Consider the following 19,888-nt stretch of genomic DNA (forward strand, 5'->3'; position numbering starts at 1 on the left):
GAGCAGCAGAATTAGGGATACACACAGATAACAGCAAACAGAGCTTTGTCAAAGCCAAAATACACAAATGTTTGGTAGAGGAGTTAGGAAAGGAAGACACTTGTTCTGTACCTAAAGCAGCTCAGGTGCCCACAGGGATGTTTGTGCACTGTGCTAGAAGCAATTATGAATTTTCTTTGACAAAATCCAGTTTTATTAAAAACAAACCAAGAAAAGAATTTGTACATTTCAGTGTCCACACAGGTCCCAGCAAACAGAGAAACATCAGAACTAAGTGAAGCAGACAGGAGGGTCAAGTTTGGCTGGGAGGGGAAAGCCAACAGGCAAAGAAACCAACCAACGTGGACACGGTGTCAGCAAAGAAAGCCAAGAAGATAAAAACCTTCTCAGCTCAGCTTTGCTGGTTATCTGCAATAAACTGCATCTCTGCTTGCTTCCACAAAGCCACAGGCAAGGATTTTGTCTCACCACTTCCTTACAACCCTTTTAGGGATGGCACAGGAATGTTCACACAGATCAGTGTAAGGTTATTATCCATGGAAGAAGGTGCCTCCTGGTTATTATGCAAATACTTCCAGAGCTGAGATCAGAGGGTGCAGGAATTTAAAAGCAGGGAATCTGAAGTTGGACAGTGGCATTTCCCATGGATTATGGACCAGAATGGCTAAACACTTCAAGGTATCTCCAAACAAACCATAACCCTCACCAGCTCCAGCTGGGGACACTGAGGACACATTCATTTCAAACTCAGTCACAACAGATGCTGGCAAGACCTCACACAGTTGGATTTAGAGGACTCCTCACCTGTTTTCATTGCATTTAACCTGCAGAACACGCCAAGTATCCTCCAAGTGCACCCGCACTTTATGCTGCTCTTTACTGAACTGTGATAATGGCTTTTGGTAAGGCAGCATTTAGAGTTGCATCCTTTGGAATTAAGGTTTTAGAGGCACTTAAGCCTCCAGGGAGCTCTGACCCAGTGTTTGGCTCCTGAATGACAGCAGGATTTTAGGTTTGTCTCACTTGCTGCAAGTTTGGGTCTATGGCAGCTTATCAAACTCTGGTGAGAGCATCATGCTCCAGGCAAAGCCCATCCACAGAGCAAAGGATGCCAGAAATTCCAGTTAATAAATCAAGGCTCCTTTCCTTCCCTCTCTTTCAAACCTGTGAGCAAGATCCTTCAATCCACCAGAAGAGGATGGTGCATGTACCTCCAGTCTTCTCCTTGGGGATCCTTCCCGAGTACTTTTTTCAACTCCTCTGCTCCTGAGACACTCTTTAAATCATCTGGAAAGAAATCTGCCTCCTGAGCTGACTCCCAGCAAGTGTTCTTTAATGGATACACGCCTTCAGGTCAGGGCAGCTGAAGATACTCATTGCATTGGCCCATGGTATGACCCTGCATTACCCAGAGGAAGTGAATTCTAGAGATGTTTTACTGGCATTTAGAGGCACCATTTGAAGTATTTTCCTTGTCCTTCACCTTGCTTGGCATTACTTTATGGCATGCCCAAACATCTAGAGAAGTAAACATAAATGCTGGCAGGAAATACTTAAGTCATAAATTTAATTAGAGGGCACTGAAAGCCTCTCTCTAATTACTTACTGCAGGAGGGGAAGCTGTCGCTGGTAGCTCAAAGGCTCTTGCTCTTATTGAGCAGCAGCAAGGAATTCTCCCCACAGGAGAAAAAAGAGCAAGTCAAGCGTATCCTAATTAAACTAATAAGCCATCTAGAGTAGAGCCTTTTCCTAAACAGGCCAGAGGACTCTTAAAAGCACTCCAGCTCACCTTCACCTTTCCACCAGGCTGCACTGCTGGAAGCTCAGCTGGGGGACACCTGGGAGCTCCCATGCTGGCTCACCAGGCTGGTGACAAGGTGGATATGCAGCTCACAATTCAGAGCAATAACATGAACAGCATTGTTTCTTTGTTTCTTTGAGAGATGAAGCTTGCCAATCATTAATGCATAAGCCAAAAAAATAAACAGAGAGAGCACAAGAAAAGAAAATTTTAAACAAACTCTGCAAGACAACTTACGTAATGTTAATGAAGCTTTTGCTAGGTTAGACGTGCTAAGAAATCTCTACTACTTACTGAGAGCATATTCATCACTAAAACATGAGTTATTTCTTCTACAGATGGGTTAAAAATGCATTTGCTTTCCCACTGCCAAATGCAAGAGAGAAGAGACAGTGGAAACACAGCAGACAGACAATCATGGTCTGGGCACCTCCACATCCTGAGAGTGTGTCTGTTCTCACATCAGCCTTTTGCTCAGGCTCCATATGAAATACCTGCAAGCTGATTAATACCCTTTTTCTGCTATGAATGAATAGTAATCAATGCCTCTTTCCCCTACTTTGCTGAGCTTGCTTCCCAAGGGAAGAAACCACCTCTCTTAGGCAAAGGTGGAGCCACAGGTTGCCTCCCTGTACACACTCAGCCCAAAAGCATGAGCCTGTGCTGGCACACACATCTGACCAAAGGTTTGTGCTGGCTGAGTGTCTCCAGGGTTTTTGGTCTTGCATGAGTGAAGAAAAAGCATTTAGGCTTATATTACAGGAGCATTATTGCCATTAATAAGGCAGTAACATCTACCTCCCTCTCCAGTAACTCTATAAATTATCAGTAGGAAGAAGGAGGGGCAGGAAGAGGGGAAAAAGGTGGATTTTATCTTCTCACCATAGCATTCAGTCACGTGCACAGCAAGCTGGCTCAGAAACCCAACAAAAGCACAATACAGAGGCACATCACTCCCCAAAACCCTTTGGCAAGATCAGTCCTGATCACCCCACAGCAGGCAATTTGTTGTTTTGATGGCAGCTTTGCCCAAATAAAATGGGTTCTGTGAAAGGAGCAGCTCACACATCATCCCACTAATGCTGCAGCATCTTCATCTCAAACACACAGGCTTGAAATTCACACAGATGCTACAAACACTGTCCTGGAATATGTCATTAAAATGCAACTAACTGCACAGACCTTTCAACTGAATCTCCTTCTAAACTACTGCTTGCATGTAGACCTCACAATTGGAACTTTGCTTGGAACTAAAATCAATCCTCTTTCCCACTCATCAGTCAGGATCTGGCTTCTGGATTGTCAGTGCTTTTCAGCAGCAGAGTGTGCTTATGTCTGACAGTTCACAAACTCCTTTTTCCTTAAAAAAAGGAGAAGAACCTTCCAGTGACCAGGCCTATTTTTGAGTAGCACAATTCCCATCACCTCTGTGTAACATCGATAAGGATGCTTCGGGGAACAGGGATGACCCTCTCACCCTTCTGCCTGAGCTCAGCAGCTCCTCCAGCACACAAAGGCAAATCCCCTCCAAGCAGAGGCTGCTTTGATAATCCAAGAGGAATGTGTGGTTGGAACCAGGCACGGAGGAAGAGATGCAAAAGGGTTTTATCACTATGCAAGTGAAACTCAGAATGCGTGAGGTCAGCTCTGCAGCACCTCAGTTGTGCTTGGCTGAGTAAAAGCAGTGTCATTTTTTTAAACTGGAACCCAAAGCAAGCAACAAAATGAGAACAAGCTGCTGTCAGATCAATCTACTGTCAGCTTCCTTCATTACCAAGGGAGAGCCAAGGCCAGCTCATTTTATCCTCTCCTCAAACTATCCTCTCACCTGGACATTACCACTGCCCTAACAGCCACAGCCAGATGTAGCCAGTCCCAAGGCACCTTTAAGCAGACAGCCAAGCAAACAAGAACCTCTATTTCTTAATTTTCAGAGTGCACTGCTTCCAGGGTGTTATTAAGCTGTGGAAAAATCAGGTCCCAGGAGAAGATAATAATAAAGCAAAGTCCATTGCAGTCCCCTCAATCTGCTGCCTCACTTTCAGGCAATCAGCTCAGAGACATCCAAGTGCAGCAGCAACATCTGTAAGTTATATAAAAAGCTATTTCAGTCTACTACAGGTCAGAGCCCTCTGTGTTGAGGGGCAAAGGAACAGAAAGTTGAGTTCAAAGGATTTGCCTTTGGATTTTTTGTCCAGTGTGCTGGGAATTGCCTGCAGAGTGCTCGGGAGCAGAAGAGCGTTATTAGCAAAAAGTGTGGGATTCAGCACTTCTTCCCTCCAAACAAATCCTGTTTATGTAAAGCCTAAGGGATGAGGGTGATAGCTTGACAAGATAAAATGATGAAAGTGAGGGAATGCAAAACACACTGTCATGAAACCACAGAGAGAAACACTGGGTATTTTGCAAAGAATAGACATCCTTTGGTTGGGTTGTATTTTTTAATCACAAAAAGCAGACATCACGTTTGTGGCAGGGGAGAAAAGAAAACAGGTGTTCACGACACGCTTTGGAGCTTTATGTATCAAAGCTAACTGCCAAAATCCACCTCCCTGTTGTCTGTTTTCCAGCAAAGCCCTGCTCTGCTGCCTGGGTAACCAGCACACCCGCCCAGTGCTCATGACAGGGACCCCAGGTATTTGATCATCTTGTTGTTACCTGTGCCTGCTAAACACAAACCAGGGAACTGCACATGTTCAGCATACATTGTGTTTATATAAAGCTTTAAATTCCTATTTTTCTCCAGTGTTGAGGCTTTCTGGAAATGCCTGACACTGGGCCAGGTGCACCCTGCAGCAACAGCGGGGGGAGATGCTGATGTCCCTTTGAAAGCTTCATTTTCACATGGTGCAGATGGAAATGCTGCTAAAAGCTGGAGGACCATTGTGTGATATGATGGAAAATTAACTAACCTACAGTCATCTGTATCAAGGAGTCCATCTGAGCTGCCAGTCCTGGGGCAGAGCTGCCTTTACCACCCCAGTGGGATTTACAGTGTGGATAACAACAAATGGGATGCTACGTGGCTCCTCTTTCACAGGGAGACAAAACTAGATCAGAATTAAGATTTTTACCTCTCATGACAGCACAAACACCCAGAACAGTTGTGCAGTGCTGCAGGAAGAACCTGGGCTCAAAAGGGGAACAGAGAAAGGCTGTTCAGTAGGGGGGAATACATGGGTGGGACACAGAAAAGAAACCACAACATCTCCTTCCTTTAGGAATCTGGAGGTGAGATTGGAAGGGAAAGGTACAGTGAGTTTCCCCTGAAATGGTTTAACTTGTGGGGCTCTCACACAGTCAGAAAGAAGCAGCAAAGAAATGTGATTACAACCTATGATTTCCCAGCCCACCAGCATATAGGAAGTGGTAAGATTTTGTCTGTAAACATTAAAATAAGGTCCCTTTATAGAAAACAATCTTTCTGTCATTACAGAAAAAGCACTGCAATGCTACTGAAAACCAAAATGCTCAGAAGAGAACACTTGACACACTTCATTTAACTTACACCCTCACACAGGTAATAACTGAAGGATTCTAGGTCAAAAAAGCCATTAAATAAAATACATTTAGCAGTCCAATGTGCTCACCTTCCCATCGTAGCGTTTCACTATGAACTGGTCCAGGCCCAGGTCTGCAAGAGAAAAAAATACTTACAGAAAAGAAAACATTTATGGCATAGAATTAACTATTTCTTGTGTTTTCTGTTTGAGAGGACTGGAAAGTAAAATGCACAGTCTGAGTATAACGTGTGTAGAAAACATAAGGATGGGAGGAAAATCTTATTTGGTTTTGTATATTTTGTACTTTGTATTTTGAACACAAAAAACCAACAAACTCATGGAATCAGAGAAGAAAACCTCCTTCTATAGCAGGGCCAGCAAGAGCTCAGCAGTCAGCCCCTCTCAAGAGCCTGAAATACCCTCCCAAAGCAGATCCCTGCTCTATTACCAGGCAAACATTTCACCTGTGACTCTTGGTACTTTTAGCAACACCTTTTAAATAGCATGCAAATGGGAAAAAAACCACTTGTTCCCTTAGTTAAATGGGATGTCCCCAAGCAAATCCAAAGTTTGTTCACATGTGAGTAAAAAATAAATAGATTTTAAAGGAGATAAGTTGCAGATGCATTTGCAAGAAGTGGATTTCTTTAGCTGGAATGAAGAAAGGAAGGGAGAAGGACTGTTTTTATCAATAAAGTCTCTGATACCTTCACAAAATGTTTATTTATGTTGAAGAGGGGAAAAGAATATCCCAGCCTTAGCTGAGTTAAGGCACAAAGATCTCCTCTAACCCACAAAGCCCAGCAGGCTGCATCTAACACCAGTGACTGTACATATAAGCAAGATGACAAAAAAATCCAGGAAGATTAATTATCTGAGCTTTGCAATCCAAAGTCAGGAAGATGCATCCTGAGAAGAGATTAAGCAGAACTCAAGTTGAGCATTTCCAGTAAAACTCAGGAGAGGAGAGGCTGATTTTTGGTGCTCTGAGAAATAAAACCTTCTGGAGAGTGATGTCCCCTGTATGTTCTGCCACTGTTTATGGTAATTAGCACACTCCCGTTTCAATTTAAATTAGAAAATAAGATGGAAAAACCAAAATAAAGCCTTCCCCATGCCTGCTGCGTCACCTGCTTTTGAAAGAGGATAATGAAACCGCTCCTGCCTGCTGGAAAGTTTCATGGTATTGTGCAGAAAATGGAATTATTCATTGCTCCAGGGTGACCCCCCTTGCCCTTTGTGACCCAAAGCAGCTACAGCTCCTCTGGCACCAATTTCAGAGGTCAAGGCAATTGTCACAGGGCTTTCTGCACTTGTGAAAATTCCAGCTAGAAAGCACCTTCTCAATATTTTGTGGGCCTGATAACAATGCAAATTGCATATTCATACACTTTTTCAGACTTTAATCTTCTGAATTTTGTCCTCTTCCAAGTTATGGATATAAATGCAGTAAGTATTAGTGCATTTAGAGGTAGGATTGGTCTGATAAATGTGATTATTTTATTACAGACATTTAATGTGGTCAGAGCTCACCCCGACCATCCATCTGGATGGTGACTTAAGCTGAGCTTATGTCCATGTGTCATAATAAAGTAATTTCTCAGGGACACCTCCTTTTCCCATGCCAGGAAATGCTGCTGAAAGACAAATCGCTGACAGCCTGACATTATACATGTGCTCATGGAAAGCCAGAAAAAGGACATGGGTTAAAAATAGCAAGTGAAAGTACGTCTTAATGGCACCTCCTGCAACTGGACACTGGGAAAGTACAGAGGTTTCAATAGAGAGCCAAAATGAATGGATGACTGTGTAGAGAACAGCAAGAAAAATGAGCTGATAACTGTCATTTTCTATATATAAATACCATATGTTTCTAAATAATTACAATAACTATTCATGTAATAAATAAATATGGAAAAAATGGCTCCTGGGCTGTCCCAGCAGTGGTGTGGGCACAGGCCCAGGGCAGGGACTGTCCCCTGGGCTGGCCCTGCTCAGGGACCTCCAGGGCTGTGTCCAGCTCTGGGTCCCCAATCCAGGAAGGACATGGAGGGGCTGGAGCACGGCCAGGGAAGGGAATGGAGCTGGGAAGGGGCTGGAGCCCCAGGAGGGGCTGAGGGAGCTGGAAAGGGGCTCAGCCTGGAGAAAAGGAGGCTCAGGGGGGACCTTGTGGCTCTGCACAACTCCCTGCCAGGAGGGGACAGCCAGGGGGGGTCGGGCTGTGCTGCCAGGGAACAGGGACAGGACAAGGGGAAAGGGCCTCAGGCTGGGCCAGGGGAGCTTTGGATTGGATATTAGGAAAAATCCCTTCATCAAAAGGGTGGTCAAGCACTGGCACAGCTGCCCAGGGCAGTGGTGATGTCACCATCCCTGGAGGGATTTAAAAGCCATGTAGATATGGCACTTGGGGACAGTTTAGTCATGGCCTTGGCAGTGCTGGGCCAATGCTTGACCTCAATCTTAAAATCTTCTCCAACCCAGATGATTCCACAATCGTACTGCACACACAAGCACATTGGTTTCCACCAGTGTTTTACATGGTCACCCTCCCAGCCATGCACAACCATGTCCCCTCTCCTCTGCTGCATTAATTAAGATGCACACTTAAATTCCTCTGTGAAATTCCTCTTGCATTGGTCCCGAGAGAAGAAGCCAATTCAAAAGCTGAAAAAGAGGCATTTATGTTCAATGCATCCACTTTTACGCTATAAATTGTCCTTTTCCCAGTACAGTTTTATTTTCACTTTTAAGGACTTAGCTGCCTGCTTTTCCACAAGCCTTTAAACCTGATAAAAGAAAACCAACAAAGAGGGTCTGTTACCTGATGCCTGGGGTTCTTTCTTTAAATTAGATAAAAAGCCCCAAGATGCTATAATAGGAACTGAGCATTTTTGTGGGCTGGTGAGCCAATGGGAACACTGCATGGATGAGGACAATCCCAGCTGAACAAGGGAAGGGAAGAATGGCAGTTACTGCACCTCTGCTTTTCAAAAGGCAGTGTTGTGTTATGTTAAAGCCACAGGACTGTCACTAAGTGCCACGCTCCCAAGACAAACAGCTCCTGGCTGGGCTATTGTTGCTGAGCTGCAGGAACACAGGCTAATAGGCATGTTGAACCAGGAAAAAAGAGCTTTTCCACCTTTCACTGAGGAGCAGGGGCTGAAAAAGCATTCTCCCAGAAGTGCTTGAAAGGATTTCCTCAAGAGAGGTAGCAATGAAATCCAGGAGTCATTTCAGGAAGATACCTGGCTGCCTCAAGCTTTCCCGGGACACACCCCATGGCCAGTCTGGATTGCAGTGAGCACCCAGAGCTTCACTCCTTGTTTCTCTTTAACAAACCCAGAGTTTCCACCATGATCTGTCCCAAAATACACTTATATTTACCTGGGACCCTGCACAACCACTCACCTTTCCCTACACATTCCCTTTTGCTCCTGCAGCCAAGGGCTCTGCACCAGCCACTCACTGCCAGCTGCAATGGTTTCCCAGTCAGCTTCCTTGGAATGTTTAACCACCACTGTTTTTCACTCCTACAAATTCTGATGCCACCTACCAGGAGCCCCAAATAAACAGCAGCACTGCCATAGAGTATCTAAGCACACAGCAGCACTAGAAATGTTATTTCAGAGCAGACTGACACCATTTACTCACCAATACCAGGAATACAGACTGCTACTTTTATTCATGTGATGGTACTTTCACAGCACTATAAAAATAAAAATTATTCAATATAAAGGAAAAATTACAGAACACTCACTGCCTGCCACAATGGGGAAAAGGGGGTAGGACCATACTCCCTGCATTTACTTCTCTCATTTTGGGCTGGGGAGGACATTTTCATGGAGAAGAAATTAATTATGTTAAGGAAAAAAACACAGAATAACTTGTTCTTGCTCTTGTTCAGCAATAGACAAATCTAAAATCAAATGCTTATTATATTCCTATTGATTAACAAAAACATACTTTCCATGGATTTTCTCAAAGCCAGCTAATCACCACACTTCATAAATATGCAGTCAATTACTAAGCTCTTCATGTTATCTTGCAAAAATAAATCCATAGGCAATAGGTTATAGACTACAGTTCTAAAAAACATTTTAAAAACGAGCTTCCAGGAGAAGGGCAATTATATTATGCCAAGAACACAGTTGAGATCAATTAGAAACCACCATGATTTCCTCAGGGACACCAGCAGCTTCTCACTGATGGAAAAATCTTTTCAATTCCTTCCAACTCTTGATATTCTTGTCAGATTTTTCACATTATTTGGGTAACATTCACTCACGATCTGCTTTTTTCCCCCCACTACTTAATATATAACATAGACTCCTTTATTGTCAGCAGATGAATAAAAGGGCTAATTATGAAGACTGAAAAGCCTGCTAACTGTGCTTGTGATATGCCACATTATGGCAGCAGAAAATGCTGGAGAAAGCTTTCCCCTCCAGAGCTGTAATCCAGCTTCTGATTGTTGTATTCAGAGTATTTCCCCTCTGAATCTAAAATGGAATCTGCAAGCAAACAATGAGCTGCCTGAGACTTCTCAGGGGACAACAGCCTTGTGCTGGGGTTCAAGTCCAGGACTGTTTTGTTCCAGGAAGGAAGGATCAAGGGACTTGGTTCTCATCTATCTGCTCCTGCTCCAACAAGCCAGTCAGTCTCCCTGTGAGACATGCATTCCTAACAGAGCTGGTCAGCCACACCAACCTGGCACTGTATGGGAAGCTCTCCTTTATGTGACTTTCAGCACACAAGCTTACATGTAAATATATTTCTTCCTCCTCCCTGGCTCTTTTCCTGGGGTCTCATACCAGGCATGACAGGCTCAAAGATGATTCTTGCCCAGGCATTGTTTATTTCCCCAAAAAAAGAGCCTCACCTTGGTCAGGAGACAACCAGAGTTACCTCTCACATCCTTGCTCTGAAGAGCTCTTCAGCAGATGTACCAGGGAAGAATAGAGAGTGAGTTCCCAGAAGGACTGGAATCCCAGAATCTATGGCTTCCTTCTAGGTCTTAAAAATCCCAGCTGACCACTTTGTGTAACTTTAGGGATCCGTACCAGCCCAGGGTGTTCTCCCCTCCTCATTAGATGAGTGCTTGTCTCAGCTCCTGGCTGATGGTTGTACAGGAGATCAGATCCACATTTCATAAACTTTAATCAAAATTACAAATCATCACTCCTGCATTGTACCATCCCAGAGGCCAGCTTGTGCTCAGCTCCTCATGCAGTTCAGACATGGAAAACAAACCATTTCTACCAGGAGAAGCAAGCTGCACGCTCTGATGCAGCCACCAACAATCAGCTCTGTCCTCACAGCTCCTCTCCTCTGTCACCATTCCCTGCAGGGCCACAGCTGCTGCTTCTGCCTGGCCTTCACAGCATCTTTGGGGTCTCTTGCACTGAAACAAAACAAACAACCCAACCAAAAAACCTTCCAAGAGTTCAGATATTTGAGTCACTGCTCATTATGTGGTGAAGCTTGAAATGCATCTTTCCTCTGGCAGGAGTCTGGGATAACCAGTGAGGTTAACACAGGAATGGAAGAGCAGGATTGGTTTGGGATGAACCTGCCTTCATGACAGCATGCTGGCATGAGATAGAGTAAGTATTTTTTACTTCTTTCAGTCCTTATTGAAAGGCCATAGGAAAGCTGAGCATGACACGGCTCCTTCTTAGTCCAGGATGCTCCAAAATACTCACTTTCCCCAGGAAAATGACCAGTGCAAAACGGACCCAGATAAACATGGGGAAATGGAGGGAATCCTTGCGCTTTCCCCCAGAAACAGAGTATTTTCAGCTTACTTTCAGCTGGTTTGGGACTCAGCTTCCAAGGAAGCACCGGGCAGGAAACAGCCATCCCTGCCCATCCACTCTCGCAGCAAACTTAACCTCTCAGGTATGAGGGGACATAAGAGAAAAAAAAGAAATACAGGACTGCAAGGAGAAGAAATCACCACCCACGCTTCTCCTGGCACTTGAACTTGCCAGATACCACAGAAAGAATTTTTGTTTTTTAAAGCAATTTTCCAGTTTAATGCCATTCTTTGGCTTCTTCTGACAAACCATTCCAAGCTCAGCAAGCTCGTGTCATTACTTAAGCACAGTTTGCCTACTTGGGAATGCTGTGGCAGGAAATTTGACTGAACCAGAGAAAGCAATCTACAGGAGCTGAGGAATTGGCATTCATTTTCCCCAAGCTAGCAAAACACAGGCCAGAATTAAGCTGACACTTCATTGACAATAAATCAAACTTTCCCCTACGTAATCCATAAAAATGAATCAGGCACACAATACCCTCACAGCAGATGAGCAGTTTAAAAATAAATACAACAGGGACTCAGCTGCCTCGTTACTCCAGATCACTTATACTCCTCAGTGTTTTCTCTCCATAAAACAGCAGAGGCATTTACAAGAAGTTACTCCCTGAAATTATGACCTGCAGCTTGAGCACACTGAAGGATTACCTCCAAGAGGTTTCCCAGGAACACTCCAGGCTACATCAGAACCCCAGGGAAGGCCTTGGGATGAAGGCAGGATGCCCCAGCCCCAGCGGAGGGCACACCCAAGTCGTGACTCAGGATGAAAGCAGCCCCAGTATTTCCCAACTAACCTGCAACCTAAATTATCCTATGAGTCAAAAGCACCAGCAGGGTGTGAAGTACAGAACTCATCTGGCCAGCAGGTAGCACTCTTTGTTTTCAATTTCTGGTCTGAAAACCAGACCTATCTTCCTTTTCATTTTTTACTACCAGCTTTAAAAACGTTTCAGAACAAGGTTATGGCTGGTTTGACTTTATTGCAGCAATAAGTGTTGTACTCTTCTACTGTTCATTATGTGTTAAAAAACCCCATTTACTGTGATTGTGATGATGTGCAGAGCTGGTAAGGAACAACCACCCTGGAGTAGCTCCATCTAGAAGCAAATCTACAAAATTTCCCTAAGTGTTCTGAAGACAGATCTTTCAACTCAACAAAATCCAAGATGCCTACCTTCCTGCTCTGCCTGCTGATGGGCAGCCCAAGCTCAGCTTCCATCCCATTCCACTTGCTAAAAGCACCTAAGACCACTTTCTTCCCTTACAAGCTGCTGTGTGTCACTGACTGGCAGCATTTGCAGGAGCCATGGCTTCATGGGGCCACTTCAACAGCCAGGATAACAACGGGAATACAATGGGAATTGAGTGGCCAAGACTGATGAATTATTATTTCCCATTAGTCACCTCTGCTTGTCTCCGAGTGAGGTGTTTGCTCAGCATTCTTTCACCTATTTGCTGTACACACCCTAAAATGCACCAAGCACGTGGAAGAACTAAAAGAAGAATCAGATGTGTTGAAATGAAAAACAGGATGTTTTCAGTTTTAAGCTTCCAGGCAGATGCTACTGCTTTTCCAAGTACCAATTCAAAGAGTTTGAGATAGATAAGATGGTATAAGATAGTAACCTACAGTCATTAATTCACATGGAAACTACAGCCATTTCCAGGGAAAATGGGAATTGGGATGGAAACCTAAATATCAATTCACCTACATGCTTTAAACACTAATGCCAGGATTATTTTTTCTTCCCTCCTGCACACACTTCATATTGTTATTTTCGAAGCACAAGGGTACACAGTATTTATTTAGCAGCTGTCATCTAAGACATCAAAACAGTCTCTCAATTTGGACATAAACCCCACACTCAAATATTTAACATTTGGGGGCTGAAGTTCTTCATTAATGTCTGCAGAGACAAGTGAAGTTTTAATTTGACAAAAGCCTGTTTCGTTCTCTGAGATACAATGTAGGAGGCCAAGAAACATGAAACATCCCAAACATCAATCTCTAAAATGGAGACAAAATCAATCTCTAAATGGAGACCCCCAAACATGAAATGGAGACAAAAATATCTAAAATGCAGCCTCCTGCTACCCCACCAACACCAAATATTCAGGTCAGTTTTCCAGACAAGAGCAAGTGTCTCTCTCCCACTTTTTGATTGCCAACCTCCCCCAGGTACCACAAGTGATGTGTTTGTCTGCAACCCACAGGGAATTTGAAGATGGCAGGGATGAGCCCTACCTTGACCAGCAGCATCACATGGGGCTGCCTCAACCCCTTTGGAACCATTTAGGTTGGAAAAGACCCCTAAGATCATTGACTCCAGCCTTTACTGCTGATGTTTTCCTTGCCAAAGCAACCTCCTTTTGTAGGTTTAGGAAGTGCTTCAGTTAAAGGTAATATTTCCTTGTTAAATACAGGAGAAAGGCATCCCATCTGCCCTTCAGGGGCTCCCACCAGCCAGCTCCACTACACTGCAACAGCATTTTGGAAAACATGAAAGGACTCAGGCTAAATTTGGGCTTGGAGCAGGAGACCTTGAGGAGATGCTTCCCAGCCCTGGCAATTAGAACTGGGAAGTTCACAGAGCAGGTGAGCAGAGCCTGGGGAGTACCAGCTCCCCTGATCAGCACCCACCCAGCACTCACTCTCTGGCTGCTTCTCGTTGGGGGTGATGGATCTCACAAAGTCCTGCGGGGTCATGAACACCTCGGACTCGCCGTGCTCGTTGATGACCTTCAGCGTGGCAAAGTATCTGAAGATTTTGTCTGGGGTGGAGTAGGCTCTGATCCTGTTTTCATATTCCATCACCTGGAAATGAAATTCAGCCAGCATTAGAGGCGCACTGTCCCTGCCCCACACTGACTGTCAGTCCTCAAAGAGATTTGCCTCAGGACAAGTTGTGTGCAGCAACACAACTCTGGACTTTTTTGGCATTATTCCTTTCAAAAACCCTTTCAACACCCAGGAAGACTGGACATAGCTGCTGATGTCCCAGGATTAAGAACAAACACTAAAAATCTTTATTATGAATAAATTTAGACTCTTCATGCTGGCAGAAGAAAAACAAATGCACAAAATCCCTGAAGGTGCTTTAAAAACACGAGCATAAGAAAACAAACTGGCATCACATTTGTGAATTTAAATTACCTAAAGCAGCCCAATATTTTAACCACAGTGTTGAAGGGTTTGATTTGTGATTAATATATGAGGCAAAAGAAAAGTCTTGGAAAGCTGGGAGAAACCTTTACTTTCAAGCAGAGTCTTGGAAAAAATCACTTGGAGCCGCAGCTGGTTGCTCAGTCACCCAAGCTCATTTTTTCCTCTTTTCTATCACACTGGCAGAATTCCCCAGAAACTCAGTCCTCCTCACCAATCTGCTTCTTCCTAACTCTGCCAGCAGTGATATTTTTTTTTTGGTACCTAGAATCAGTTTCCCCCCAAACAGCTGGAATTAATCAAAGACAAGAGACAGCTTTTCTAAACAAAATCCCAACACAAGGCCACAAGGGTGGAAAAAGGCACAGACACCTACACTTCATCATGTATTAGCACAGAAAACTTTCCTCCTTACTTCAGCTTTTCAGTCCTGCATTATATGCCATGTTTAACAGTCCATAATGTACTTGAAACCTGCAGCTGGCCAAGAGCCACAGGAGGAAAAAATCCCCACCGACGATGTGCTGCAAGAGAACAGGCAAGATCAAGGGTACTGCCAAGGCAGCTGTAGATCATTCCTGGCTTTGGTCCTGCTTCAGCCTTGTCCTTAAATTCCTGAACAACTTCCTCAGCCTGATGTTTATCAGACAGAAAACACCCTCCAGTTTTTCTTACTTCTAGCATGAAAGAGAGCCAAATGTTTCACATCCCCCAAGCCAGGCCTTGGTAAAGCAAAGCCTCTCTCCTCTTTATTTGTCCCAGATGACATTACCTAGAATGAAAATATCTAAAGCATTCTCCCCAGTCCTCTCTGCATTGCCACAGCTCTTCCAGAATTCACATGTCCTTGCATCAACCACTACAGGCAGTTCCCTCCCTCCTGCAGGAGAAAGTTTTTTTTCCCCAGGCTCTTTGCACTTCTAATCAACAAACCTAATCCCACTTTTATTGCTTCAGTCCACAAGGTTCTGCACAGCTAAGGGCATTGGAATGAGGAAAATCGCTTTACCGCCAAGCTCCAAGTAAAAGATGACACCCACTTTTCCACCTCTTTCTGGCTTTGTCTACTGCTCCCACCTGGCAGGAGGCAGCTCCTTATGCCAAAGTGATCTTTTCACTTGTGGGTGCAGGTCATATCTCACTCCTGCCTGACCTGATCTCATGAATAACACCCCACCCAGCTTAATCAGCCAGAAACAGCTCAGTATTTTACCTTCAAGGAAGACAAATAAAACAAGGACAGTATGAAACCCCAGACTGGAGCCAAGAGCAGACACCACAGAGCACAACCAGCTCCCTCCATCCATGGCAACCCTTCAACACAGCCTGCTTTCTAGCTAAAAAAACCTCATTAACCAAATATTCCAAGCCTGTGGAAAATTTTATTGCAAAGCACTATCAATTGCTTTCCCTCAACCCAGCTGGGCACAACTCAACAACCCCACTGCTGCACCTGAGACAGGAGCCCTGACATTCTGCCAGTAAAACCACGTTTCATGTTACCCCACTTGACTTAGTATCCACAATGGCTCTTCCCTCTCCATGTATTTTAGGCCCCTGCTAAGATGCTGCTCTCAGACTTCTTGCTTTCAGGTGCTTTTCTCTTAATGTTTAGACTATTTAGAGTATTACTACCACAGCAACAACAGCTTACTAACAACATGGGCTCAAAACCACATCTCCTGTCTCATCTTTCAGCACAGAAATGCAGTCTGGACCAAAAGAGTAGAATCTAAACTGCTTTTTAGCATCTCATAGGCTGCTTTCATCACAACTGAAATCTTACTTCTTCCCTACAAGGAGAGAGCAAATGTAGCCACACTTCTTCCCTTTTGCCTGCAGCTGAACTCACAATTACATCATTCTTGGTAATGAGCTAATCAGCTGGCAAAAACTGACAAATGTTGCAGCCCATCCCTCTGACTGCAAGGCTGGGTGCAACACGAAGCCAGGTCAAGAAGGGAGCAGCCAAGATGCTGCAAAGGGGGAAAACCTCACTTATTTTGACTGGGTGCTGAACATCAAGTGGGTGCTGACAAGGGTGGCCTGACACAAACGTGGAGTTAAGGGGCCATGTATTTGGGTGCAGATAACCATTTGTGAGGGGTTTCTGCACTGCTTCAAAGCCACCTGGACTGAAAATCATGCCAGACAAGTGTCTCCTGACCTCTCACCTTTCCCTAATACAAAGCAGTTCTTGATGCAAGGAAGACCAGGCAAAATTCTCATCCTGCCTCCAGAAATGCAGCTTCATGTAATCAGGCACCTTCAGAAAGATGATATGACCCAAAGGGAAAAATCCCTTTTTTGCATTTATTAGCAGAGTACATACTTGAGGAGAAGGACAAGTAAGTAATCCCTGTTGCTCTACAAGAGTGAAGGTGCTGCTGAGACTGTTAATGTCTATGCTAAGCCTCAGGTTAAAAAAAAAATAAAAAAAAAACCTAAATCCTATGCTGACATGAAATAAAGCTCTAAATTAACATCTCAAGGCACAGAGCATCACCAGGGCCTCCCTGACTATGCAGCAGCACACATTTTTACAGGGTAAATTAATTAGGACTCATTTTCTTCGTGCTTCCTCCTGCGACACACACCCAAATGAAGGCTCAGCACGAGGAACATCCCAAGGCAAGATACCTGCAGGACCCAAACACTGCCAGTACATCTTGATAAGTCAGCCCTACTGCTGCATGAAAACACTTTTAGCAAGTTAATTAACACATCAGCCCGCCCCCATCCTGTATTACAGCTCATTAGCCTTCAAACTATATTGAGGCACTCAAGTAATTTTTTTTCCTTTTCTGCCCTACATAGCCAGGACCTCCACACTGCACAGACACCTGCCTGGGAACGATCCACACACAATCCCAACACCTGAGAGTGCTTTATGTTTCACCTTCCCCCTCTCACTGGATCACTATCTAAAACAGCAATGTCAAACTCAATTTACTGCTTCACCACTAATCATCACCTTCATTAAAAGGAACATTAGGATAACAAACAAGTGTTAAACACTTCCAATTAGGCTTAATTTTTTCGCAAGGAAAATCCCACGCTATTTTCAATTAATTATGGGAAGAGCTGGGAAGAGTTTTTACCGTGGGTGGTGGTTTGTAGAAGAATCCCCAAGGTGCTACACAATTAGGGGAGCAGCACATCCTGGGAGCAGCCCTAATTTTGAGTCAGGAGCAGGGCACACCTTCCCCTGTCATCTGAGCTGGCCACATTCAAAGGGCTCCCGGGGTGACTCACTGCAGAACTGCTGCTCAAACGGCAGGCACCTGGGACAATACCTGGCACATCCTGCGTTTCAAGGAGCTTTTGCAACATTGGCATTCAGGCCACACAAGGTACATTCTGTCTGGAGGCTGCAGAGAAAAGGTTTGTGTTGGCACAAAGATGATGAGGGCTGTCCCCAGGGAAATCGCTGCTCCTGAGCTCCTGCCGTTGGAGAAGGCACACTGGGATGAGAAGGGATCCAGGCCACACACTATTCCCATCTTTTGGGCACACCTGGCTTGTGTCTTATTTGGAAATCATGGTCATATTCTTCCCTGCCTAGTTTGGGAAGGAAAGAGCTGGTCAACACAGGCACATCTCAAACAACCAGAACACTAGTTCCTGCATGTAAAAAACTTCCTCTGGCTTCCCCAGCCAGCAGCCACGTCAGACAAAAATCAATCTTTACACTCACTGTATTCAAAAGTGAGAGTGTGGGTGGAGGTGGACTGTGGTTTGATCTTTGTAACCTGCCTCCATCTGCTAACACTGGAAAAAACCATTAACCTGCTTTTCTTGAGTGGTACTGGCAAGAGCTGAAGTTGTCAGAGCACCTGACAGCCAGCTGCCATGAAAACTAGCAGCTTCCAAGAACCCACATTCCTGGACAATTTTGAATATCTCAGCACAGTATCTTACTACCTCACTGAGCTGCCACCAACATGTCACAACAGGAGAGAGTCTGGAGCCCCAAATACCACGGGGCACTTGAAATCTCAAGTTGTGTAATCTTTTCTGACCAGGAACCAAAATGATTCAGCAGCTCTAAAGGAAACAGCTCTTAATTTTTCATGAGAAGCTGCTAAGCCACTATATATGACTACCCACAATTTAACAGCTAATGAGATGCACCCTCCAGAATACAGGCTTAAAAATAAATATCAGAAGCAAGTCATAACAAAATGGGAGTAGATACTCTTCACAATTCCTTTCCCCTCTTTGGTGCTGCAAAGATATTACATCATCCAACAAAGCCCTATAAAACTGACATCCAGATGGGCTTAAAAAATAAAATACTGCTGTCTGCCAGCTCCCAGTTAGAGGACTCTGTCAGATCAAATTACACATCCTTTAATAACAGTGGTTTCAGATAGTGCCAAGCTTGTCAGTTCTGAGGTGCCCAAAGCTCCTGGAACTCCCCAAGAGTGAAGAAAGGTCACAAGCCAACAAGACAGTTTATTACTCAAGTTTTCCTCCTCTTGAAAATGTGTTTGATCTGAAAATGAAATAGCCAGAAGCATCAAGAGAGAGCCAGGGCTAACCAAGAAGGGGGACTGAGCCTGTATTTCAACAAGTACATTTGCACAGAATAATTAAATGAAGAATTAACGTACACCTTTCCTACAACCCTCCCTTCCACATTCTCCCTCTACTTCTTCCTACATGCACTGTGTATATTCACAGGCAAAAGGATGGACTCAGAGACACACATGCTGAATATCCCAGATGGTTTAAAAGCTTTGGCACCAATTCCCTGCTTTCTATGCACCATCCTCACAGCCATCAGTGCAGGAACCTTGATTATCTTGGACACGTAAGTGGAGGTGGGAAAAGAGGTCTCCATTTCATAGGATCAGTGTTCTGTGCTTTCCAAATACACAAATTTCAGCCTGCAGAAACTCATGGCAACATGCTGAGAAAGTAGGCTCCCGAAAGAGTGAGGTCCCTCAGAAAACAAAGACAGGTACAGGGCAAGTTTTCCCTCTTGCAAGATGCCCAGGTTTGGTACCTTGCGGTCCCTGAACCCGGAGCGCTTCTTCTTCTTCCCTTCCGGCGGCGCCTCCTCATCGCCCGCCGCCACTGCCCTCCTGCCCTCGCTGCTGCTGCTCTCCTCCTCCTCCTCGTGCTTCATCTTCTCCCCTGGCTCTGCCCTCGGGCCATGTCTGACAGAGTCTTCTGCATAGGCCCTGTACCAGGGAAAAGAAAACACCCGTTTAGGAAGTGACTGAGGGGTGCCACAAAACGGTCCTGCCAGGCTGCACCTGAGTGCAGCACTGGTTACAGTTCAGTGGGGAGGGCTGCAAAGCAAAAGCAAGAAGTGACCAATCCCCCTGGAATTCAGCGTGCTTTCCCCTGCTGTAATCAAATTTCCACCCCACATCAAAACCCAGACTAATGGCCACAGTAAGTTTTCCCAGTCCAAATCACTCAGTGAATTATGACACCCTCTCCCAAAAACTAGACATGCAAGAAACACTGTGAGAAAGGCATATCATACCTCCTCTAGCACTAAATTCCACCTCTGCTTCCCCAAAAAGATGTATTAAGTGACAGAAATGTGTTTTACCATCAGCACTGCAGGATTCAGGATGAACAACCTT

The 19,888-nt window shown here is 44.6% G+C and overlaps 1 protein-coding gene across 5 annotated transcripts in view; it reads right to left on the reverse strand.

Moving 5' to 3' along the window:
* MICU1 (mitochondrial calcium uptake 1) overlaps positions 1–19,888 on the reverse strand; it is an 88,045-nt gene that overhangs the window by 49,447 nt on the left and 18,710 nt on the right. For all 5 annotated transcript variants that reach the window (XM_041404811.1, XM_041404810.1, XM_041404807.1 and 2 more), the window contains exons 4-6: positions 19,297–19,474; positions 13,775–13,937; positions 5,392–5,435 (exon numbers count right to left, since the gene is read on the reverse strand). In XM_041404811.1, the coding sequence (XP_041260745.1) occupies positions 5,392–5,435; positions 13,775–13,937; positions 19,297–19,474 (385 nt within the window). The remainder of the gene's footprint in view (positions 1–5,391; positions 5,436–13,774; positions 13,938–19,296; positions 19,475–19,888) is intronic.

Source organism: Onychostruthus taczanowskii, unplaced genomic scaffold (genome assembly GCF_017590055.1).
Source record: "Onychostruthus taczanowskii isolate IOZ18803 unplaced genomic scaffold, ASM1759005v1 scaffold22, whole genome shotgun sequence".
Taxonomy (NCBI): Eukaryota; Metazoa; Chordata; class Aves; order Passeriformes; family Passeridae; genus Onychostruthus; species Onychostruthus taczanowskii.